This window comes from Oryzias latipes, chromosome 19 (assembly GCF_002234675.1).
Source record: "Oryzias latipes chromosome 19, ASM223467v1".
NCBI lineage: Eukaryota > Metazoa > Chordata > Actinopteri > Beloniformes > Adrianichthyidae > Oryzias > Oryzias latipes.
The window spans coordinates 10,300,660-10,326,811 of NC_019877.2; the positions used below are offsets into that span (position 1 = coordinate 10,300,660).

General features: G+C 39.6%; 1 protein-coding gene across 1 annotated transcript; it reads right to left on the reverse strand.

Moving 5' to 3' along the window:
• Positions 1 to 903: 903 nt before the first annotated feature.
• znf503 (zinc finger protein 503) lies at positions 904 to 3,399 on the reverse strand. Its single transcript, XM_004080400.4, has 2 exons — positions 2,818 to 3,399; positions 904 to 2,488 (listed from the first exon to the last, which is right to left on the reverse strand). The coding sequence occupies exons 1-2, from the start codon at positions 3,070 to 3,072 to the stop codon at positions 1,058 to 1,060; spliced, it is 1,686 nt and encodes a 561-aa protein (XP_004080448.1). The 5' UTR covers positions 3,073 to 3,399; the 3' UTR covers positions 904 to 1,057.
• Between the last annotated feature and the right edge of the window lie 22,753 nt (positions 3,400 to 26,152).

Consider the following 26,152-nt stretch of genomic DNA (forward strand, 5'->3'; position numbering starts at 1 on the left):
CTTCTTATGTGCAAAGGGTGAACCACACGTCGGCTCCACATCCAAAAAGATCTCAGTCTTGTTTGTTCACAGCCTGTTAATTATGTGCTGTTCATAAAAAAGAATGAATGCCTCACATAGACGCATGCTGGCTCCATGGCTGACTGACTGCACTGCTGAATTGTTGCTTAATTTCCCTTCATCACATGAGTTTGGGCCTCATCTACATGAAAAATGGGCAAACTTAATGATTATGATGTTTGACTGTTGTGGTTGTTTAATTGCTAAGAAACCCTATGATTTACTCAGGATGGGTGAGAAAGCTGTCGGTGGGAGTTATCTTACTTGTTTACATGGATTGATTAAACTAGTAAGCATTTTAAATTGGCACTGTGTTTCATTTGAACACTCACAAAGATATATTTATAAAATCATGGAGCAAAGATCATATATGGATTGATCCTATCCTTGCATTTTAAAGCTCTAAAGCCTGTTTTGGCCTGGGAAAAAGACTTTGAGTGCTGCATTAGGTGCTTCTGAGCAGTTTCAAGTTCCAATCATCATTTTAGTCACACAAAATTTATATATTTGGTCTTGTAGAGATGCAAAAGCTTTTATGTCTGTATTTTAGCTTTAACAAAAACTTCAGCACAAATAAATTAATTTAAATGAGAATACTTATGAAAGCAATATTTTAAAAAAATAATTATAATAATGCATTTTCAACCATCAATCAATAATGAAAACAGTTAATGGTTTTAGTTTTGATCAATAAGTTTAAATTAATTCAGTATTCTGATTTCCTCAAAAATTTAAATGATACATGATTAAAAAGTTTTGCACAAACTAAACATGATTTAAGATTGAATATTTCCAAATTTGAACACTGTAAAAATCCCTTCAAAAATAACGAGGCTTTTGAAATGTATGTATTAGACTTTTCTTGTTTTATTATTTTAGTCACGCTTGAAGCTATCGCAAATAAATACAGAGATCCTCATGTGGATCCAGTCCCTGCATGAATTACAATAGAAAACTCACTGGGCCTCAATCTCCGTATAAACCTGTTATTCTGTCTCTATTGGTATCCTAAGGCCGAAGCAGTTGTGAGTCTCTGTCCATAAAAAGCGTATGGGGAATAATATGGCCCGGTGGCGGCTGGCACCGGCACTGGAGCCCCCGGAGTGGGTAGAGGGCTCTTTGAGTAGGGGTGATAGCGGCCGCTGAGTCCGAGGGGGTGATGGGGGCCCCGGAGGGCCAGCGCGCTCCCGGGGCTGCCGTTAGGCGGGATGTGCATGTGACAAGCCATGGCAGCAGCTGCGTTAGCGAGAGATGCTGAGCCCGGATAACCCGATATCAGCTTGTCTGTGCCGGCGAAGGCCGTGTGAGTCCGCAGGTGGCTGAGGAGCTCCTCCGAGGAGGAAAAGCGCTTGTCGCAAGGTCCGTTTGCAGACACCCAGTTGCACACGTGCGGGTGGGGGTCGTTGGGCAACATAAAGCCATAGGGATATAAAGGATGTCCGGTAAAAGACGGAGTGGAAGAGTGCATGCTGTGCAGCGGGTGCGTGGGGTACATGAGCGGATATCCGGACTTGAGCGCGCTGGCTGCCGCAGCTGCAGCCGCCGAGTCATGCGCGCAGTTGCCGCTGGACGCGCCGGACAAATGGCTTGTGCAATGGTAGCTGAGGCAGTAGGGGTCTCGACAGAGACTCGCTGACATCAGAGACGGCGGGGAGGCTCCAGCAAGAGGGCTGCTTCCTGCTTTACTGCATCCGAGTGAACTGGCAGCAGCAAACTGTGCGCTCAAAAGCTGGCTGCTGGATTTGGTGGGGTCAAGGGTCATTCCGGGAGGGAGAAAGTGCTGCGGGTAACCCGCGTAAGCACCTGCTAGACTTCCTGGATATGAAATACCAGCAGACTGCAAGGGGAAAACGGTATGACCGGGCTTGTAGGGGGAAACGGGGGCCACCAGTCCAGAGCCGAGAACAGAGGAGGAGGAGGTCACGGATGTAGAGTCTGATGTACCGCTTTTGGATCCAGATGTGTTTTCTTGGTGTTGGCTGCCTTCAGAGGTAATTCCGTTTATCCTTTGGCTACCACTATTTTCTGTTGTGCTGCTTTTATTGCTGTCAGACTCCTTCTTTTCGTCCTTATCCCCCGCTTTGCCATCAGACGGCAGGGGAGAAACGGAGGTGCAGGAGCTGGGGCTGCCTGTCCTGGGGGTGAACGGCTGGCAGGTGGCGCTAGGCACTCGGAAACTAGTTTTATCCCCACTGAGGCTGCCACCGCTGCTCGAGTCTTTCTTCTCTGATGATTTGGAATAAGGTTTGAAGCTAGATTTGTCGTCGGCTCCGATGTCACTCATTTTCAGCGGCCCAGATTTGCTCTCCTTCTCACTAGATCCATTCGAGGTGACAGAGGACAGCTTGGAGGACGACGGCGGGTCCGGTTTGCCGATCTGCGAGCATGTTTGGGCCAACAGGGCCAGCGGGCTTTTCTTGGCATCCAGCTGGGAGTAAAAAAACAGACAATAAATAAAGTAAATAGCAAACAAACAAATGAATAAAGACATCCACGTTTTTTTAAGTTTTCCAATATATGTTTCCAGGCGTGTGTTGCGCGTATTTTACGCACTGCGCACAAACTTGTGTGAAGATGAAATGGAAAACGATTTTCCACAAGAACAAATTTACATTTACAATTACAATGACTTCACTTTTCAACTCCTCACCCCCCCCCCCCGCCCCCCGCAAGCTTCCAAGCAAGCAAGAGTCCGTGGATTTCAGGACGTAAGTCCCACAGTTGTGCGCAAACGTTTCACCCAAACCACGTTCTTACCTCGATGGGACTGATGGGAGTGGACGGTAAAGGCTGAAGGTACTCCGGGTGTAAAATGTGTCCTGACCGCGCTGTCAGCATTTTCAAAACCTTTATGGGGAGACGACTGGCTTGGCGAGAAGGGTCTGCAGGAGAGACCGAGTTGAAACAAAATACTTGGCGGATCTTTCCTTCTCCCTTCTCCCCCGTGGAGCCGCTCTCCCACGCTGGATTTGTGCTATTTCTCAGAAAAGAGACCGTGGGCGATGTGATCATGACCCAAGTCTCGTGCAAATGGTTGAAAAATACATGAGGAAGATGCTCGAAGCCAACAGTAGGAGCGTCTGACTAAAAGCTTTTCCAGGAAAAACAAACAAAAAGACGCAGTAGTATCCTCAAACCAGACGCGGAGAGAGTGAGCCGAATCCGTGCACTCTGACTCTGCGTCTGCGCTGCTCCGTCCGTGCCGTCGCTCTAACAGTGGGGCTGCTGGTCCGAAAGAGAGCTCGGTTTACGTGGGTCTCTCGGGCAGGAGAGATCACCCCGCCTCCTTCTCTCCAGCGGAATCGGAATCACACTGCAGGTTGCTGCCTCTGCAGCCTCCCAATCAAAGAGGAGATCCTGACGTAATGAAGAGTCAAAGTAAAGTAACGTTGTCTCTCCACGCTAAAAAAAAAAAGTTGTCTCTCCACGCTGGTGTCTGTTTCATTTTTCACCCACGATGAGCGCCCTTAATTTTAAGATGTTTCTGCGTCTTTGCGTAATTGGCACAGGAACGCATGCGCTGCTCCACTGTCCAGCGTGTGTGGATCAGGGAGACTGAAGCTCAGGGACGGTTACACATCACCCAAACCCAAACAAACACAATTTCATAGACACATTTGCACCAGATCGGATAACTTTGTGAACAACGTTTCCTCTCCACGTTTTCATCAGTGCGCAATTTGTCTAAGTTTTTGGTACAAGAATACAGGAGCAGTCTTCACATTGTCAGTCACTGTTGAGGAGATATTTTAATCTGCAATTAGAAATACAAAACGTGCCCCGTGTATATCCAGCGCGGAGCTCCTAGTTTGTCTTCTGAATCCGAGTTGGCGTGCAGACCTGGAACTGACAGCTGACTAGCTGTCTGTCAGCTGTCTCTGGATTCTTTTTCAGTCAGATTCAGATTGAGGTTCCTTCAACACACAAGAGAAGAACTGCTGTTTCCCTTCCCTCACGCATCCATCACAAACTGGTCTGTTTTTTAAATCAACTTCCCAGATTAAGACATTCCGTTGTTTTCAGTATACATTTACGAAACATTTTTAATAAAAGCAATAAAAAATTGCCCTCCATCTCAGTGTGTAAACCCTTTTGTGGGCATCATTAATCAAGCTGTTCATCCCATCAAAAGACCCCCTCCAGTCCTATTACTCAGTAACTCATGAACGGTTTGCTGATCTGGCAAAAGTTAAGCATATGCAAGTGTTTTTTGTTTGTTTGTGATTGATAACAAAGGTGTCGTTTTCGGCGGCAGCTGTCAGCCTCTGTCACAGCTCTGTGAGTTATGAGGGCAGAGAAGGGCGACCATAAATTTCGACCGTCAGGCAGAAACTCCTTTATTGTGGACGTGATGGATGGAGCGCTGCAGCAGACACCAAACTCCCAGCTTTATCTCTAAACGACTGACATTTTTTAACTTACTATGCAGAAATTCATTAGTTTTACCAAGGAAATATCAATTTTAACAGAAATCATCCAGTTGGTGCACATAAAACATTTTACTAGGACTGGGTGTCAAATTATTTATATTATAGAAGTATACAACACATATCAAGTTTTAAAGAGGTAAAATAACAATTTATTCACATTTATATGTTTCTATAAAATTAGTATTTCTGTTTTCTGACATTTTCAAATGAAATCTAAAGATCTGTTTTGAATGCCACTTTTTGCCCGTGGTGTAAAACAAAACAAAAAATAATTATGTTAAAAAAACATAACAAGCGAAAGTTTCTTTTTGTTGTTGCAGAAGTATATCTGTGTGGATTAGTGGGATTTGTTTATACCAGGTACTGGTTCTAGTCTGCATATTCTGGTTTCCTGATTCATGGAAAAACAAATAATCCTAAAATGACCTATAACTGAAACTATCAGGACAGTAGAAAAACTATTGTAAAAACTGTTCACGAAGCTCACCCCTGAAATGAAACAGCCTGTAAATGCAGCATTAAAATGTCACTCAAATGCAATAAGAAATTCTCGCAATGTGACATTAAAATGTACCCCGTGGCAGCTGATGCAAGGCACGGCCATGTCAGGAGCCCGACAGGCAGACTGGATCTGACAGGTAAAAAGGCGAGATTATGGTTAGAAAGTGCTATTGTTTCATGCGGCTTTCTTGACCTGTCAGGTCCTGGTGTAAAAGTCTGGTTCATGATCTCTTTGTCACATGAAAGCAGTCTTAAAAGGTTGTTATCCAGACTATGGATATTGCTCTTGTTTAATTGATTTGCTTTGCACCGAGTTCTGTCACATTAATAATGGTTTAGTACAGGCCTGGTGTGTCACCCACAGTTGGTGTGTCTATCTGGAAATGAACAGCTTTAACTAGATGCTGCGTCAAAATGCAGGATAGGATGCAGTTGTACACATAAGCTAAAAGTCTAAAGCTACAGACACACTGGGCATGTGACGCGTTTTCAAGAACGCACTAAACGCACGTTCTTGAAAACGCATTAGGCCCATGGTGTTCACACTGGACAAGCAGGGAGGGGCTTCTTCTTTTTCAACTGTTTACTATCGCACGTCTGCCAAGAGTTTTGAATGAAGTAGTCTGAATTACGTATTTACACAACTTTATTGGAAATTGATAGCGCGTTGCCGAGCTTGGTGTGAATGTAGCTAGAGCGTTTAATGAATTTCTTTAAAGTCTCATTTTCTTGACTTCTATATAATCTGTCTTCTCCAGCTAAACATTGTCATTTATATATCTGCGGAGGTGCATGTATCAATGTACAGTAAAACAGAGCAAACTCTGGAAAGTAAGTTGGAGAATTGAAGTCAGATTAAGCTCACCGCGACTTCACCGGTGCCTTTGACAGCCGGACTAGACATTAAGTCCTTCTGATATTTCCATGACTGACTGACAGCTTGAAATTGCTCCCATCACCTTGATAGCATGGTAATGCACCTTGCATGTGGACTGTCTTTAAAGTGGAGGAAATTAGACTCCGACTTGATAGTCCCCTTTCAACCAAATATGACAAGAAAATAGACTGCTTTTCTTCTTTGCCTGGAGAGAGGAGAGCGGCCCCACAGAAGCTGGCAAAGAATAAGAGGTTATAGGCGAATGTGTCAAGAAGTATTACAGATATTACTTGTTCATGACAGGACATTTCAGATACTAAGAAGTCATACTTACTCTCATTCACTGTACCCAAGGTATTTTTTCTCCCCCCCCGCCTTCCCCATCTGTGTCAAATAGACCTGACTTCTTTTGCAGGAGATCAAGCTGACGTGGAGAAGTTACATTATCTTGCCGGAAGTCAGACGGCAGGAGCTCAGCATGACGGCGAGAGTTAGAAAAGTTGAGGTGCAGCCAAGATCGCAGCGTTGAAGGGTCTTATTCACTTTGTCTCCTCAATTAGTTAAAGCTGGTCAGGAGTAGAAAGTAAAGCCTGTGGAGATGATGTGCTGTCCTCTACTTGCCATCAGGTGGGTGAAGATCCTGGCAAGTTGTAGTCATGCTGTAGAGAGGAGTTAACTTCATGTTGCCTCCCTGTTAGCGTTGGAACCAGTTGCTGAATTTGATCTGACAGCTGCCGCATTACTGGTTTGGAACTTTGTGGAAACTTCAAGAAGCTCATGTTAGACCCAATGGACTCTTCATTAGCTTGGCAACTAGCATTTTCATGTTTTCGGCATCAAAGTTTGACTCTTCAGTTGATTTGACTCATTAAACATCAAAAACTTGTTTTTTGTTTTTTTTTATGTTAACTGACGAAAAGTTTAAAAAGTGAAACACGTCACATGTTGGACAAAGTTTGCCTCTCAATTAACACTTCATAAATGTATAACTCTTTAAATCAGATAGTTTTTATACGTTCTCATGACCTAACATTGTTATTTGGCAAACCTTTAGCAGAAGATGTTGATCCGTCTTACTTAGTTGCCTAGATTTAATTTCTGGAGCCTAAGTCGGTGGGGGAAATGTACAGGTAGCGTGTTATGATGCTGGAGGCGCAGTGCGGGTCGGGATGAACGTCTGTGATGGGCAGATTATTCAGATTAAAGTGGGCCTAAAGAATGATCTTGTCACATTTCAAAGGGAGGATTAAGGATGCGCGGGAGGAGCGCTTCAGTCAGGAATTAGCGTCACGCGGCTGGCTGGAGACAAGCATGAAAGGCATTCGCAGAGACAAGCTTGGACACTTACTGCTCCATTTGACTGAGATCAAATACTGAAGCCAGTGATTATTTCTGAGATGTCTGTGGTCTGTCTATAGCAAAATATTGTGTGTTTTTCTATTTTTTTTAAAAATGCTATGAATTTTATATCAGAACACCCTGGGATATGGCAAATGCCATCTTGATATGTTGCCCACAACAGCACCTGCTTTATTTATGTCCTTGCATTTTAAATGAAAGAGAGTGCGAGTGTCTTCAGGCTATCACAATGAGCTATTACCATGATGATTGAAAAGCGGGAGAGCAAGTGAGCTGAAAAGACAAAATAGAAGAGGCCTGACAAATGAAATCAAACTTCATAAGACCTGCCAGAGGTGTCAGTTGTTATCCATATCTTGAGCACATTATGGTACTGCAACACAGCGTACTGCCTTCTCAACTGTCGGCTCAGATTCATCACATTCTCCACTGTTTCTTTTAAGTCACAAGTGTCAGTGTGGAGAGGAGTCTTAATTGACAACTGAGTGGCACAGACATGGACCGCAGCCTTTATTTTGGTGCCAAGAAGGGTTGTGTTGTTTTGATGAGCTATTATTGGCAGAAGCCGGTAGCAGATAGCAGTCGGCCTGCAAATGGGAAGTGACATCAGACAGAGAGGGGCTTGTCATCGTCTACAGGCGGGTTCAGTCTAGCTGGAAGTTTTGGAACGGCCTGTTGGTGTGTCACTCTGTGGAGCTTCTTATTTTCTAGAGTGGAACGAGATTTGGGTTGATTTGAGGAAATTATTTGGAAATTTGGCATCTGGTTGTCGAGTCACTGGCATCATTTCAAGATGAATCATTTTGGTAAATTAAATTTGTTATGTCGAAAACTGAAAAAAAGACAAAAAAAATCATGACCCAACCTATGGCCTTCACCATAAAACGTACAGCACAAAGTTGGTCTCTGCTCTAAAGTTGGGGCAACTGTATAGTTTTGATTAAATATTTGAATAAAAATTCTACATAGAAGTATGAGTCCGTCTTTTCTTTACAATATTTAATTACAAGTTTATAGCTTACATTTGATCAATTTCAAAATCATTTCACAAAACTGTCACCCTAACAAACGGTTTAGCAATATATACTAACCCTAACCTTCCCTTGTGTCATGATAATCTTCATCTATCACAACAAACCAGTCCCTTCCAAGTTCTACAGTCTATATGGATACAATTTATTAATATTTTTGTTTTTTTGAGAAAAACATAAAAACAGAGTATGGACAGAATTGCAACCTTTGGTCAGGGTCTATGTGACCTGAAGCATTATGCCCTAGAAGTTTTGAAGCATTGAAAAAGTAAAGTAATTAAAAATTACATGTAACAAAAAACAAACAAACAAAAAAACAACAACAAACAAACAAAAAACTAAAATCCCAATGAAAAAAAAATACACAAAAATGTAGTAAAATGAAACAAAAAAATATAAGGGAGGACAAACATATAGACAGACAGATATAAAGAGAAAAAAAGAAAAATGCAAACCAGTGTCCTGCTTGTGCCAGGTCAAAGCCTGAATTGACAAAAAAGCTCAAACAAATCAAAGGTTCTAAATTTGAACCTGGCAATGCTTCACTCTTGTTTGGCTAAAAATGTTATCAAAAATTCTTTCGTAAAAATGGAGCTATTTATATTGTCCCAAGTGTCATCCTAAACCGTATTATTTTCTTAGTTTCAGTTTAAATAACTGGCTGGTGCAGAAATGTATGAAGCTAACAGAAGGAATGGCGCAGATGCGTCCTTAATATTCTTTAATATTATACCTTCGCTTATATTTAGAATGTTCTGGAAGCATGGTGGTGGAAGTATGATGCATTAGGCGTTTTTGCTTTCCTTTTTGCACGTAAACAGAACCTCAATGCAATTATTGCACCAAAGAAGTCTAGAGTCAAGTATGGCATCGTCTATATAGCAACTGAAAGTGGGTTGAAGTCTTCTGCAGGTAAAATGACTTATACTCGTTACTGATAGAACAATGTCAGGAAGAGAAAAAGTTCAAGTGCAGCAGTTCAGTGAGAGTGCGGATGTGTGTTTTAACTGCATTAACATGAGGTGGCTTTGAATTGAGCATTGTTGGTGAAATAAAATGCTTTTAGGTGAGAGATTTAATGTCGGAGTATACTTTTAAGTTCATGTTTTTTTCTTGCTACTAATAATGGTTCAACAAAAAAATTTCTAACAGATTTTATTTAGAAGACAGAGTACCAAAAACCTTCCAACAAGCAATTATTTCCTATTATTTTAGAATTTTCTTCCCCTGTGTTCATGTTCATCCATTTCCCACATTTTAAATGTACACACAGAATCATGGACAGCCTTTAATTCATATCAGACTGTCACAAAGCTGAGTCATGTACACATTGACAAATACTTTCTTGTTGTAATAAAAAAAAGACAAAACTATTCAGAAAAACTTCACATGTGAACAAAAAGAACGAAAAACAATCCATGAGAGCAGCTAACCACCAAAGAAAAAAATATTTGTTTGTATCCATCATAAAAAGTTGTGCAATCTATTGTTCTTACAATAACCAGCACCCATGGCTCACAAAGCATCTACAACCAGCTCCCAGTAAATCAATAAAGCTTCTGTAACATGAAGCTCAATAGGAGCACTTCATAATCACAACGTTCTTCTCTAATATTCAGTCAGGTGGAGTGCGGCGTAAATAAATACCTCTCAGGGCAGTGCATCTTATTGTACATTGATCATCAGCACAGGACCCCAGGCAACAATGCACAAAAGAAAAATGGTTCCTATATTTTCACTCATCCGAGGCTCTGTGCAGCCCTTAATAGACAGAATCAGAATGTCTGCTGTGGTGTTGCAGGCTTTATGAGACCATTACCGCTTTTTATTGTGTATCCCTGGACTAATGGCTTTCTATACTTCCTCTGATTTACGGCCTGTCAGCTTTGTGGCTGTCCATTAGAAAGAGAGGCTGACATCAGACCAGGGCTTGAAGTAGCCAAGGAAGTTGTGTCTCACATGTCGACGCCAAGCTCTTTTAAGTCGTTTCCAAAGCACATTCTTTGCTGCTCATTTCCCGGCCAACGTTGGTTTGCTTCGATTCTCCTTAATTGGTGCTTTTTATTATGTCATTTAAAAAATAAAATAAAAAGACGTCTGCTGTCGATGGCAGGGAAGTAAAAGTCTGTCAAATCCATTACCATCATACATTCATAACATTTAACGTGTGAAATCACCTGCATTAAGCACCTTTATTAGTGAGTAATTTTTGTCCATAAACGGCTGCTTTAGCACTTCAACACGCTGTTAATGTTTCCATTAGGATTTAATATTTAACTGATTTTTTTTTTTTTTCTTGTCAACGTGTTTATGAGGTGGGTGGCGTCCTTTTAGCACAACGTTGTGAGTTTCTCACAAATGCATTACTGTTCTCTGCATTAGTGATGTTATTGGGATAAATCCTTTTAAATATAAAATACAGGTTAATCAATTTATTTGGGGCTTTCTGTAAAAACTCTTTATTGTTTGCTACCTTCTATTTAACACCATAAGTCTGTATTTTTCCTTTTATTTAATGTGCTCAAAAAGCAAAACAAATATTGGACATGTTTATTGCTAGTAAAACAGAAGGAAAACCAGCTGTTAAATTTATTCAATAATCAGTTTTTATCTGTTCTAAAGGACTGCTCTCCGCTTATCAGGAAATGCACACAGGTGATGAATGAAATGGTACAGATTATCTATAGGAGGCAGAGAGGAGAGGACAATCATTGAATCATTGAGATCAGAAAGGATCTTTAAACTTACTACGTTTACACATCAGAAAAGCGTCATTTGTCAGACAAATATTGTAGGATGGAGTTCAGTTACATCTACATGTCTGCATTCAGTTGATCAGTTGATGTGATTTGAGCATACAATACAGCTCCTGCAGGTTCTGAAGGTTGAACGACAGTGAAAGCATGTGCGTAAAACTAACCAAGAGTGTGCATCCCATTGGTGAAAGTGCTGACTAGATATTATAGAACTATTATTGGTTACTTGCTTTCCTGTTGACAATATCCATAGCTTTATTAGTTTATTACCTTTTCCACTTGAATCTCATATTTGACCCAACAACTTTGAGGTAAAGGATAATATGGCTTCTTTGGGTGCATTCACATCAAGTATGTTTGGTCCAGACCAGTTCATTTGCTCTAATTCCCAACATGTTTTGATGACATGAACTCTGGATACAAAGTATCACAGGTAGCACTTCTGGTACTGCAGATGGACCTCCAAATCCAAAGAAAGGACGTAAACCACAAAGAAAAATCGACCTATCTGATGTTTTAGATAAGATAACAAAAAGGGGAGTGAATCTCAAAGTTAGAAATGTCTTATGGTGATATAGGAGTAATTGGGAGGTGACTGTGCTTGTGATGATCATACAAATAGGTATTGGCTTTTATTTTTTCCATCCTTTTTCAGTCTTTTTTTGGAATTCCATTTTTTGTTGTGCTTTAATGCCTCCAAACAAGAAGCTTTAATAACTGAATGAAGATAATGATGTTTTGCTGTCCAAAAAGTCCAGTGTGAAAGCAGACTACCATAAACCAAATGTAGGTGTTTTTGCTATTTTGCTATCCTATTATAACATTCTATTCTAAGTTTACAAATCAGTTAATACAAAAAATGCAGACACGTTGATTGTGTTGGAAGAATTTCTGTGTTAACAGAGACTCTGATTTACCCGTTTCAATATTTATGAGCATACATAGAAAGAAAGTAGCACTTGTCAGTTTTCTGCTCAGGTTAAATGTTGCAGTTCTCTACATAAATCTAATTAATAAAAAATTTAAATGTCAAAGGATTGACTGATCAAATAATTACAATTTTTTTAATATTTGGCTAGATTTGCATTGTTAAGGTTTAGGAGCTAAAGGACAGGAACCATGACTTTTAAGAAAAGTTTGTGCAGAAATCCCCCTGACTCTGCCTGCCGGAGGGAGTTAGCGTAGACAAACAGAAGGGAATGTTTAATTTAAAGAGGATCGTCAATGGATCATTGTCCAGGAAAGCCACCTCAGACTTTTATCTCTGCTGGCTCTTGTATAACCTTTCCTGCTGCATTTTTTTTAAATTTACAGCTGGGACAGTTTTAAATCTTTCTGAGTTGCAGGACATTTCTTTAACATTGTGCAGTCTGTCCAGGATCATCCATAAACCGCACTTTATTAACTCATATGCAGGAACTATCCACATGGACTCAGAGTAAAGAAATCAACCTTGACAGTTCAACTTTTTTTTTTTAAGTGCATTATACAAAACAGACTTTGAATTTAAAGATTATTTGAAGATTTTATCACAAAATAAAACTTGTAGGGTCATCTCAATATGTTCTCTTTTTCCTTAATTGCAGCGCTGTGTAAGAGACGCAGGCTTTGGTAAGCCAGGTGATCCCTGATGGGGGTGGAGTCGGCCCTGCTTCACAGAAAATCAATGCAGGCCTTTGGTGTTGGCAAGACAGCAGGGTAGGGGGCAAAGAGGGGGAACACATGTCTCACACCTTCTGACTTTTTCATGAGGAACTGTTTGAAGTTTTAAGCCCCCACGGAGGGCTCTCGGGGCGATGAATATAAAAAGGTGAAGCTTAAAGCTCAGGGCGCATTACCATCAGCCAAAAATTGATGAGGAGGGTGAAATAAAAAAAAAAATGAAAATTAAGTAAAACAATAACCACAAATAGTAAAACTTTGTCAGTCATTCACGGTTTGTGTTTCTTTTTAGGATGGACGTGCTTCCATTGTGAGCTGGATTTAAAGCCGTCTTCGTCTCAGGTGGCTCCGCTCCTGATCTGCACCGGGCACAAAGAGGACCTCAAAGCATCTTTTGTTGAAGAGGCAGTGGAGGGTGGAGATCGGGATTTGTGTGATTTGGTAAAAGGTGAAAAAAAAGGTGAGGTAAGAGCTTGAGGGCTATCAATGACATTTTTCCAGAGTTGTTATCCTGCTGGTTGTGTCTTTCTACTGCCCTTTTTCCACACTGCTAAAAATGTGCGATGAAGCTTTTTGCAATTTGTATCTGTAGCTCAAATAGTACATCCGTTATTTGCTAGCCTAGCCTAGTGCTACAAACTCTGAACTGCCAGGAGCAGCCATGAGTATTCGCATCAGAACAAAGAGTTGAAGGAAAAGACAAATTATAATGATAAGAAACTCTCTTCTGTGGTCCTTTGTAGAAGGTTAGGAGAACCTGAACATGTGTTACAGCTACATTTTCAGTGACATGTTATCAGACAATTACTATAACGCGCCCCTCACAAATCAAGAATCACATTCGCTCACCTTTTCTTCTGCCGACTAGCCTTTTCCAGATGCCCCAAACAATTGGAAAGATGCTCCATAGGAGAATATGACTTTGCCCCAGTCCTCAGCAGTCCTTTCAACATACTTTTTGCAGAAGATCAATCTGTCCCTGATGTTATTTTTGGAGAGAAGTGGCTTCTTTGCTGCCATTCTTGACACCAGGCCATCTTCCAAAAGTCTTCGCCTCACTGTGCGTGCACTGGTGGCACTCTGATCCTCGAGCTGAATCCTCTTTAGGAGACGATCCTGGTGCTTGCTAGAATTTCTTGGATGTCTTGAAGCCTTCTTAACAAGAATTGAACCTCTTTCCTTGAAGTTTTTGATGATCCTATAAATTGTTGATTTAGGTGTAATTTTAGTAGTCACAATATCCTTACCTGTGAAACAATTTTCATGCAACGCAATGCTGGCTGCGTGCGTTTCTTTGCAGGTCATCATGGTTAACAATGGAAGAACAAGGTTTTCAAGCATCCTTTTAACATGTCAAGTCTGCCATTCTAACCCAGTCAGCCTGACATGATGATCTCCAGCCTTGTGCTCGTCAACATTCTCACCTTAGTTAACAAGACGATTACTGAAATGATCTCAGCAGGTCCTTTAGTGACAGCAATGAAATGCAGTGGAAAGTTTTTTTCTGGATAAAGTTAATTTTCATGGCAAAGAAGGACTATGCAATGGATCTGATCACTCTTCATAACATTCTGGAGTATATGCAAATTGCTATTATAAAAACTTAAGTAGCTTTTTCAACTTCCAATGTTTATGTAATTCTTAAAAAGTATGGCCATGACTTTATCTCTGTGTTGCTCTGTGATGGGGTGGATGGATGAATTTCAAATGCCCGTCAGATCTGTTGCTGGTATACAGGATTTAAATGCATTTTATCTTTATTTATTTATTTATTTTTTATTGCAGTCCCCCTGTTTTATGCTGTTTGCATTTCTGGACGGCACTCTGAACCCCCTAGATGCCATGCAAATTAAATTACCTTGTCTAAATAACTGAACGAACAAAAGATGCTGATTACTGAAGGTAAGACACTTCAACAGGATAGAAGGAACTTTCTGTACATCAGTTACATTTTCTCTAAACAAGCCACCCTGTTCAGGGTCATGAAGACTGAGGTTGTCTTCTGATGGTAGGCAGGTCAAGCTACTCTTGACAGGTTATCAGCCCATCACAGGGTCACTCAGAGACTTATGGGACTACAGAGCGTTGCAAATGATGCACGAGAAGGACTGCATTGGACAAACATCTTTCTATGGGTTCGTTCTGGAAAAGTCCCACAGACTCAGTTTGAATATCTAAGGAAAGCTGAAAGAAATCAGCTTTCCTTCAGCTTTCCTAAAGAGACAAGTCATCTGAAAAGATCGTGTACTGTGGGTATGAAAACTGCTCATAGTGACCGGTGTGATCAAAAATGTAGAAAGGATTGACAAAATTATAAATGGAGAAATCTCTTTACTACACCACATCTATAAAAGACATATTTTTAAAATTTGGGGGATTATGAAGTACTTGTGATACTAGAACATCCAAAACCTGCATTTCTAATTTAAAATGAATAAAGAGAAAATATGTTATAATGTATGAGATGTTTGTGCTGTCCATTAGTAATGCAATGTTGATGGTAAAAATAAGCCTCTATGATCAGACAATGGCATATTTTATAGGTAAAAAAAACACATTTTATCCAAGAGAAATATACATTGAAATGACTGGACCCTCACCTGCCTTCATTGCTGAATTAGAATTAACTTTTTTGTCTAATACTCTGTCATTTTTGTACTTTAGCAAATGAAAAAATAATCATAATCACTCAAATAAACATTTTTGACATTTTTTAGGGTTAAATTATTGCAAAAAAAAAAAAAAAAAAAAACATTTCTCAATGACAGAGGGGTACTTTGTGAAAACATGTTTTTCCTTGGAAAGAAATCCTTAAAGACTCACTCTGGTGAAAACTGTGTTTCGACATGTTCTTGTAGCATTTTTCCCATGATTGAGGACACATAAATATTAAAATTTAAGCTTAGAATTGTGTTTCTGAGTATCTTTTTATTCAAATGGTGGTGAATCAGGAGGAGACAAAAAATGCAGTTTGAAGAAGCTTGTAGCAGTGACGTAAGTGCCTCACAGTCGGCAGTCCACAAGTTCCCTGCTCCATTCGGATGCATCCACTTGCAGACAAACAGATTTATGTTCATCTTTGTTTTCCTAGTCCGAGCTGGCATCTGGATCAAAACTGTTCAACTGCATAGCTCCAATATTGGTCGCATTTTTGTTGGACCTATAATGTTAGGATGGGGGTCTGAGGGGCTGTAAGCAAGCAGGAGAGAGTGTAAATGGATGGTTGTCGGGAAGTGGGGCGGGCTTGCCCCGTGCCAACAGTCCCACCCACAACTCAGAGGTGAATTTCTAATAAACACCTTCAGAAATGATGTCCTAGAAAATGACTTTTTAAATTTTGGCTAAAACCGGGATGATCTTTATTTAAAGACCACTGAGAACGCTTCTAAAATAGATTAAAAGGGGATCAGAGTGGGACTTTAAAGGATTTAACTTGTTTTATTTTTTTTCCCCTGATAATGAAGCATTACTATCAAAAACTCTTTGTATTCAAAGCTTGACAAGGTAAAGAACCCGTTCACTAGCCTACTTCCTGTAACACTGGTGCTGGTCTCAGGAAAGCGTTCTGGATCCGATGCTGCTGCTGTCGCATAAATAGATTTCAGTCACAGAGCTGTTCATCTGAAGCCATGAACACATCACCGTTATAAGACAGCCGGCCGAGACCTCTGTGCTTGTTAGAGCAAGATCAGCAGTCCAGATGCCCAAGATGTAAACTTGAGTGGAAGATTAATCTATCTGTCAAACCTGCCTTTGACAGTAGTTATAAATTAGATTTTGCTGTTGAGTGGAGGGGGGGTTATGAAAAAGGGCAGATGGACATTCAGATTTCAAAGAATGATATGAAGAGGGATAACTCATGACTGAGCCTGCTCGGAGATGTGTTGTGCACATGTTCTGATCTTTTTACATTCAAAGAAAAAAAACATTGAGGTGATCATGTGAGCATCTCAGACGAACTGCAAATGCAGGGTGTCAAAGGAGCTATTTAGTTGTGGATGGATGGGAACAGGCAACATGAGGTGGTCACATCCTGTGACCATCTGCACAGGAGTCATGCTACTTTTTCAGATTGTGCACAGATGCTCGGGCCAACCATGACATGCTTTGCAGATATTTGGAGGCGTGACAAACTGGTGAATGCCACACTTCATGGAATGTCAGTCAGATTCTGACATGTCAGAATTTTCTTTTTTTCCCCACAGTTAGATGTAACTTTTCTTTTCAATTGACATTTTATTTTATTTTAGTTTGAACTTATTTTTTGCTTTAGTCCAAATTTATTCATCCCCTTCAGATCATCTAACTTGTTTAAATTGTTTGGCTTTAATTCATTCACTGCTTAAGGTGCTGCCAGCATCTTTCTCTGATGGAGACCGTTATTCCTCTTTTTTCTTTAATCCTATCAGAGGGTTAAGGAAATTCAAGTGTCGTCTTACACTCAAATTACTCCACGCATCATGCTCTGCTTTAGGATTCTTAAGATGGGGATGAAGCGTCTCTCCACATGACCTGATCACAGCAATGTGGCGGTGGAGGATGGGTGGGTGTGGTTGGAGACGGTGCGGAATCTCGTCATTGGATTCCTGTTTCCTTTTAGGGGATTTGTAGCAACTTTATGCATCATTTATGTTGCAAACAAGACAGTTTTATCATGTCATTGGGTTGAACAAAGAAGCAGTTTCTGCTAAAAAATGTGTAATTACTACAGGAAGCATATTTTTAAACTTTGGATTGTGTTATTTCCATGAGTTACGTTGTGTGTCTTTTTTTCTTCACATTCATTAAATGCATGTTTATTTTTTAACTCTGTAATCATAGGAGTAGTCCATAAGTAAAACCCATACATCATTTTCCTTTTAGCAAAAACAGACAGTTTAAATTTGATTTGTTTGTTTGTGTAGCACCTTGACAGTTCTAACTGCTTTACAGAGATGCTAAAGCTTTTGCAGGAAAATTATTCACAAAAAATCAATACATAGATTGAAAAGTCATTTTTTTTTGTTTGCTTCTGCCATTTCAGTAAAAACAAAACAAGAGCAAAATCCTTAAAAGGATAGTTCCTTAACTTTTACTTGTTCAAGTAATACAAATTTATTTACCTTTTTAAAATAATGCTATAAAATCCATATGAAATCTATCTTTTATTACCCCAAAAAGTTTTGGGATTGTGTAGTCTGTAAAAAAACTTTAAACAAAAAGTGAAGAAAAAAAAAAAAGTAAGTTGAGCTAGGCCACAAAACTGCTTTATCCAAGCTTTCCTAACACATTTTGACCAGTAAATTTGATAAAATGTTATTATCTTTAAGTAAATAGAAATTAAGATATTTGCACTTTAACATTAAGAGATAACAATCTCTTGTGAGGTAATCCATGACAAACAATGTGAACAGCAGACAGCCTAAAAGTAAATTGTAATTTAGGTGGACAGCAGATCGAAATCAATCTTTTTAAGAGTTTTGTTTCCCAGAACAGAAATTTGACTTTTTGCTCAGTAATCTATTACTTTTGGTTTGATGCTGTGATCATTCAAGAAACTGTTGATGTTCACCCAACTTTTCTGCATTTTTGTGTTAAACTTAACCAACTTCCTATTAAATACTTTCATCACCTTTCTTTTTAAAAATCCATACAGTACAGAACAAAGTAACTCATACTGCTGACTGGAAGGCAGCTCATTATATTGATGATGGTGTCCATTTCTCCACAAGTGTGGTTTGGCTGCATTGATGCATGTTTTGCCCGGGGCTGTGGCACTGAGGACGGTGGGAATTTTGACATGTCACAGTGTTCAGGGCCAGAAGCTGGAATAACGGCCGCCTGCCCGAATCCAAGGTCCTTCGGTGGTAATTGCAAGCAGAGTCAGCCTCTGTGATCTCAGCAGTGGTATGCAACATGCCAAAACGACCTTCCTGAGATAGAAAGCCTTCCTGCAGTAACAACTTAAGCACATTTGTTCTCCTAAATTAAATATCCTATGTGTCCCACGCCACATAACAGGAACAATTACTTTTTTCCATCTCCTATGAATATATATTTAGGATATATCTTTCCCTGCTGTGGCAGATGTGAGTTTCATTATGTTTTCAAACTCTGTTATTATTGGCCAGATCTTATTTCTGGCTTTTGACAAATGTTAGGAAATCAAATATTTTAAATAAAAGATGGAATATTGATTTATTATTTTTTCTTCTTTTTAATCTTTGTGGTTTGATTTCATGAGACCCTCTCACAGAACAGGTCTGTAAATGTCTTCAAGGTGTTTTAGAAGCCTGCAGACGGGTGCAGGAGTAAATCCCACTGTGGTTTGCACTCTCATTCTCTCAGTTGATCGTTTGTGTCCAGCCTCAGGACAGAGGGACTCCTGTGTGCTGCTCTGTGGTGGGATGTGTTCTCTGGAGCAGTTAAAAGCCTGGCAGCTCCACCTCATGACTTTCCAAACACAGTTGACTCCAGGCGTCCACATCAAACAGGGCTCTCCATGCAGCCCATTGAAAGTTTACCATCAGAGTGCTGGGTATATTTATTTATTTTACTGCTTTAAAATGTGTCTGACCTCAGCTTTTTTTTTTTATTATTACTTTTTTTTTTTTTTAAGTTTGCTTAACTGTCAAATCTTCTCATTTGCGCTCATAATCGAAAGGGCAAAGCTCCATGTATAAAGCTGTTCTGACAGTCCTTACGGTCCCACTCAGTTCTGCTGGATCAACCGAAAAACAAAATGCAGGAGGAGTAACGAGAAGGGACAAGTTAATGAAAGATCCTTTCAGTCTGCTCTGCAGTGGCGCACAACGGACACGTCAGAGTGGAGGAAACTTTCTTCACGGTGTGCACTGGAATATATAAATTATCCTGCCCTGAGATATTTTGACATTGACATTCGAGAGGAGATGCTATGTCAAAATGTAAATAAACTCTGGAGGAGCTTTGGCTCGGTGTGAAATGAAATTTATAGTTTTGGCATTTACTCTGCGGTCATCATTCATCCCCCTGTCGAGAGCGGAGGCCTTGATCAGCTCGGCCTCCGCTGGCCCTCGAATGACCTGGAGCCTATCTGACCAGCTGTGGTTCAGGTGTCTCAGATGTTCACGTCTGCTCCAAAAAAATCTCTATTAACTCCTTACATAATTTTATAATCATTTCCCACTGGCAGGGCAAGCTTTTAGGACTTGGAATAAACATTAATCAATTCGTTTTTTATAAATATTTTTGACAGGTGTTCTGTGTTTGACATGCACAGTTTTTTGAAGAGAAAACGAATATTTGGAAAGCTTCATTTTAGTTCTCGGCGCCACTCATGCTATATTCCCACCAGGCATGTCACGCGCGTTCTTGAACGTGCTAACCGCACATGCCACAGTGTTCACACTGGACAAGCAGGGAGGGGCTTCTTCTTGTTCTTTTGCTACTGACCTATCCGCCACCTTCAGTGGGAAGAGACTTGGTGAGAAATGTTGAAGTATTACAAATCTCATGACTCTTGCTCCAGGCTTTTTATGTTAAAGACTTGGTTCATATCCCAATTGCTTCACTACCCCTCTGTCTCCTCACTATTCCCCCAATTAAAAGGGCATTTGAAGCTTTAGTGTCCAAAAGTAAGGAGGAGCCGCAGCCACTTGGGGCTGGCTTTCCCTCCGACAGTAGGGTGACCCCCGTCATGCCTGTGGGCGGAGGAAAAATGTATTCTTTCACGTTGGTGTGCTCTGTTGCACAGAAGGTAATACTTAAATGTAAGTGTTGGGTTTTTGTTTTTGCATGACTTTATAAAGTTATAAAACCAGTGTTGTTGTGTATTTTCCGAGCCCTGGTAGCTACGCGCTAACATAGCTCACCAGTGACTATTGATGATGTCATTAAGCGGTTTTGTAACATCCAAATTTGGAGAATTTTTGAACAGTTGGCACTTCTGTGAGTGAAAAGGAAACACCATCTATACGTCGCTACCAAATCGGAGTCCCTGACTCGTCAAAGTTTTGCATTTCAACATGCGGTGCTACACGTTTTGTATGAAGAGCCTGAAAATGGTCTTAAAAATGTGTTCGTTGGAAATGGTTGCTTGAATGTGTGTTGTCGAGGGCAGGGGAAACATAGCTCCACTTAATCTTTTTTGTATGTAACCCTCTTTTAACTCCTAATAAAGTTCTCATCATGGCTAAGTCAAAATGCACAAATGTTGCGGCTTTTCATCCAGCAGAAACTAGATCAGAGTCTAGTAATGAGGCGACCTTCAAATGAAGTGCCACTTATTTTAAATTGCTCCATTAAACACAGCTGTCACAACTGTCATGCTTGCATCAGCACATAGATGCACATGTCTGCTGATTTGACTTCTTGTGGGCGGAACTGAAGGTTAAAAAAACCTTCCTGAAACAACTGATTTTGTTTGCTGACAGCCTGCCATAACCCCTTAACTGACTGACAGTAGCAAAGCACGGCACTTCACCAAACTCCTCACTGTTTTCCGTCTTTCAAATGGGTGAGTGCTCCAGCTATTAATTTGTACAGGGCCACCTGCTTTAATTGGTCCTAATCTGGGGTGAGTTGCTTTGATCTCTCTGACAGTTTGACTGCATTAGCACGAGTGTGGAGGCTAATCCTCTGCGTAGCTCGTTTTTTTTTCACAGCCAGAGGCCTGTCCAATGATAATATGTCAGCTGAGGGATAAGCCCTCATCAAACAACCAGGTCTAAGCTTGTGGAAAATGGGGGTTGAGGGGCCATCGTCATGCGGCGTTTTCAAGATGGAGATGTAAACCAACTCTGGACTGTGGCTTCCAACCTCAACATTTTATTTTAGTCTGTGCCCCACTCCCAAACTTTGTCTTTTGGAATTTTATATTTTATGACCACATTGAATAATATGTCCATCTTTAATGTGCAGTAAGACTCGAGTATTACAAAGAACTCTTCACTTTGATCCATCCTCTGATCATACACCCGCTGTCCTCATGAGGTCCTCATCGACGCTTTTAATGTCACGTGTCATTTTATTAGGAAGCAGCACTTACACAAAGTGTGCGCCCTGAACTCGCGCTGCACTGCATGAACGGTGATAACAATCTCACAGCCGACAATATCTGCTTTCAGGAGAATAGACAGATAGTGTTTGAAAAAGGATGAGAACAGCAGCACTTTTACTTCCCCACTTATATCAAACATGATGGTGATTTTGCTTATCCAGCTTGACTTCTGAAGACCTTTTGTTTTTCCCGCATTGCAATGGAGGGCTGTTGAGGTTTCAGGCATTTTAGGGTGAAAAGGCCAAACATGGTAAAGAGGAGACAAATGGGAAGAGAGAACAACAGTATCCTTGTACATATATCTTGAATGCACGCTGATTTTTATGAGATCTATGGCTGATGATATTTTACAGCCATTGATACAATGATTTTTTTTTAAATTATGGAGCCAATTTTATTCAAAACATGTTTTCCACCTTCTTTATTCGTTTATTCGTGTCATGCAACAGGTTCTATTAATAAAACTACAATATTCAGGCACATTTTTTTTAGATGTTATAGTATAAAAATAATTTCCCAAAAGGTACTGATCTTTTTCCTGTCATCCTTCCTTGCTTTTAAAAAGTTTACACAGTATTTAAAAAAAGCAGTCCTTTTCACCCCCTATCCTGATTATCTTGTGACATCTCCATTAATCCTGTGATTGCTTGCAGGGTGTGGAGTTTGGGACACGCTGTTGTGAAAAAAACATTTCCAAAGGCCCTTTTAACTAACAGGAATACAATTTCTCAAAATCTCCGTTCTTTGCCTCAACAAGCCGAAAAGAATCCATCGGGTTTTAGTTTTTCTTGTCCAAAATAAAATAAATAAGAATACAAGTTCAAATGGAACATTGTTGGTAGGTGACTTCCCGCTCATGTTTATAAAGATTGCTCGTAATATGTGTAGACACCCCACCAGCTGGCTGTTCCGCCCCAAATCCAGCCAGTGAGTCCGCGGAGAAGCCTGTGGCGCAGCCGAGTTGGTCTTGTAAAAGTGCAGCTGTCCAAGACATGACAGCTACGGCATTAGCAGAGCCATTAAGAGGTGTAAAACATTTCCAGAGAAGCCATTTGAAAAATGACAACCTCTGGCACCGTAGAGATATTAATTATACACAACACCCAGGAAAATGAGTGCAAACAGTTATGAAGACAAAAGATGCATTATTATATCCCCAAATACTTTGTTTATAGATTCAATAACCAAAAGCAGCAGAAAGAAAATTAGAAAAGCTGCAGATTCTTTCTCTTGTCACTTGTAAGGAGTTCAACAACAAACAGAACTAAACAAGCATTTATTTGTTAGAATTATTTATTAAAATAGTTCAGTCAGCACTTTCTAAAGTAATATTTAGGGTGAAATTAAAATTGCTTCATTTCTTTTGAAGTAGAAACTGATGTTTGACAGTTATCACCAACATATTTTGCTTCTTCTTTTTTTGAGAATTTCTGAATTATGTTTTACAGGTTTAATTGCTGTTAAGATGAAATACTTGAGTTGATATATTTAATTAATTAAACAAAATCTAAATAGGTTTCTTTTAAACATGTTAGTATAACTGTGTATAATATGTGTCTGGATACTTTCCTGACAAGACACTTTAACAACAGCTTAGATTAACTAAAATTTAACATAAAATAATGAACATTACAGACTTTAAACTTGACAAAACAAATCCCAAAATGAGGGGAAAAAATGAAAACAAGGCAAAAGATCTGACTGGATTTTTTATAAAGTGGATTTCTTTTTTAAGATTGTAACAGCTATTCCCCTTTCCCATTTTCTCATGCAATATTTTCCTTGACAACTATTATGCATCGGGGGAAGGAAAGAGAAGAAATTCAAAAGTAAACAGAATATTTTGGTCTGAAATTCTGCAGTTTAACCTTTCCAGCAACACAACATAGTTGTACTACAAATGAAGAGAAACTAAACAGAAGCTAAACTACTTGAAAAAGCACAAACTGCTGCTTTATGCCAACAAATTCACTGTTTTAGATGACAGGAAATATATTTTTTATAATTGCATAAGGCTTAAAATATAAAAACTGGAAAACTTCAGTTAAGTTAGTAAAATATTGCTGCAAGTGTTTTTTTTTATAAACATCTACAGCAGCTCATTTGTTCATCCACAGAACACTAAAGTTTTGTAAGATGTTAATTTACAACATTAAAAGACACTCAAAGTGTGTGCCTTTTAAAGTCAGTGTGCCTTTGATGCAATTCTGGGGTTTGGAACCACCAGGTTTTGGTTTCCGTAAAAATGTGACAAGAAACAATCACAAAATAGTATCTTTTTCTAGCAAAAAAACAAACAAAAGAAACATAAGATTATAAAAAAAGAAGCTCTAATACCTTTAGAAGGCTACAAACATGAAGTCTGTGACCTTAAAGCAAAAATGAATTTACAAATGCTTGAACTACTGCGGTTGTTTGATAAAAGGCAGCATTTCAACATATTATTTGTATTTTATGTTATTTATAATCTTTTTTGTTATTTCCTGTACACCTGTACTCTCAGGTGTTTGCTAATGCTTTTCATAGAATCCTGTTTTGCCTTTTTTTCTCAGTTGGCAAAGTTGTAATCTTAACCTTTTTTTGAAAAGCCGGGATTTTTTTAAATGTACAAACAAAACACACAGATCTTTTGTATTATTACTTATTCTAAACACAATAAATTTTCACTTGTATGTTGAGAATGTCCTAAAAAACTGATTATTTTAATAAATTTAGTCAATTTTGGCTGGAAATCTAAGTGGAATATAACCTTTTAAATCAGACTTTAGGTATTTTAGAATAATTGTTGCATACTGAAACATTAGAAAGTGAACAAACTGCAAAAAAAAAAACATCAAATAGACTGTAAGGAATAACATTTTAACATTAAAGTATATCTTATTGTAAGATTTTTATACTTTAATACCTTTTTTTCAAGGTCAATGCAGTCCGTAAAGCCCAGGCTAAAAGTCTGGTTAGATTCAGAGCTATCAGCCAAGGAACTGGGGTTTTCTGCTGTTATTGCAGAAAAAAAGGAATTTCTTTCCAAATTTCCTCGACTTTTAGGTGTTAGTTTAACTTCTTTAATAAATTGAATTGATGTTATTCAGATTAAAAAATGTATTTTAAAACAAAGCAATCCCACATTGTTTAAATGTAGTTTAGAAACGCTAAAGATTTTCATTTCTCTGGTTGCACGCCAATCATTTCTGCCCCACAAAATAAAACAAATTGGGAACTACTGGTATCGTTTTGCACGGTGGGCCTGTATAAATGTTAAACATTTGGTTTGGCTGTGGAGAAGTTTGGTTTAAGATCCGGAACCTTTAGAGAAATGGTTTTACTTGCACAAAAGCTACTGTATCTTTTGCTACTTTCCATCACCATGAAATAGTTTCTTTGTGTGCAGATTTGTAAGAACATGAACAACAGATTATCGGTAATAATGCCTCTTCTATTGTTTCTGCTTTTTCCTTTAGCAAAATGAGCAAAAGCTGTAGAGGTTTTCCTCATCACAAAAACAAGATTAGACCGAGAACATATGGGATATTTTCATCCATTTATGTGGAAAGCAGTTTTATAATGACTAAATCTGCCTGTAGTATTAATTGGGGATTAATTTGCCATGTTTTCAGTACGTCGAAGGCATTAACTTGGATCCAACAAGGTGCCTCCTAATTAAAACCGCGGGTCCCTGAGTGTGTTATAATTCCCAAAAGAATGTAGTTCATTAATTGGTCATAACTAAACTCTGAGTGGAGCTGATTACAGCGATGGCAGTGAGCCTGATCAGAGGAGTGCAAAAACCATTGCATGTATTGGAGCCATTTCCTTTCCTCTCTTTAGGGGGAAGGAACTGACGATGACCACATAATATCTATTACCGCAGCCTCATAAATAAAGAGCTGCCCCTGAGTGCAAACTATGTTTATTATAGCTGCCTGAACCTCTGTGCCAGCCCTTGGAGTTACTTATGCAGATAAATGCAGCACTATTCATCATCACCTCTATTCATAAATAGCCAATAACTCATCTCTCTCCATATGGAAGATTAGACCTTGGAAATATGACTTGAGCACAGGAAGAATTCAGTTCATGGAAAACATGAGTGATGGCACACGCAGTGCTTTACTCATTATGTCTTATTCTACATGTCATTTCCCTGCTTAGCTATCGTCTGCGTTGGCCATAAAGAACCGCAGAAAAGCGTCTTGGTGGTATGCTGAATGGAGGCAGAAGAGGAGGAGGTTTTTTTGCTGGTTTGCAGAGAGGAGGCCACAGAGGTGCACAGACTGATGAGAAGGGATGATATATGTAGCGCCTGTGTCCCAGCTCTCCTCTGGCCCATTGTCATTAATCACGGCCATTAGGCTCCCCCTCCGTTGCGTGCGTTGTCTGCACCAAGCCATCACAGCCTCCCTTTTGTCTCATACCCATAAAGGCAAAGGCTTTATATTTTCACCTTGCATCCCGCTGCA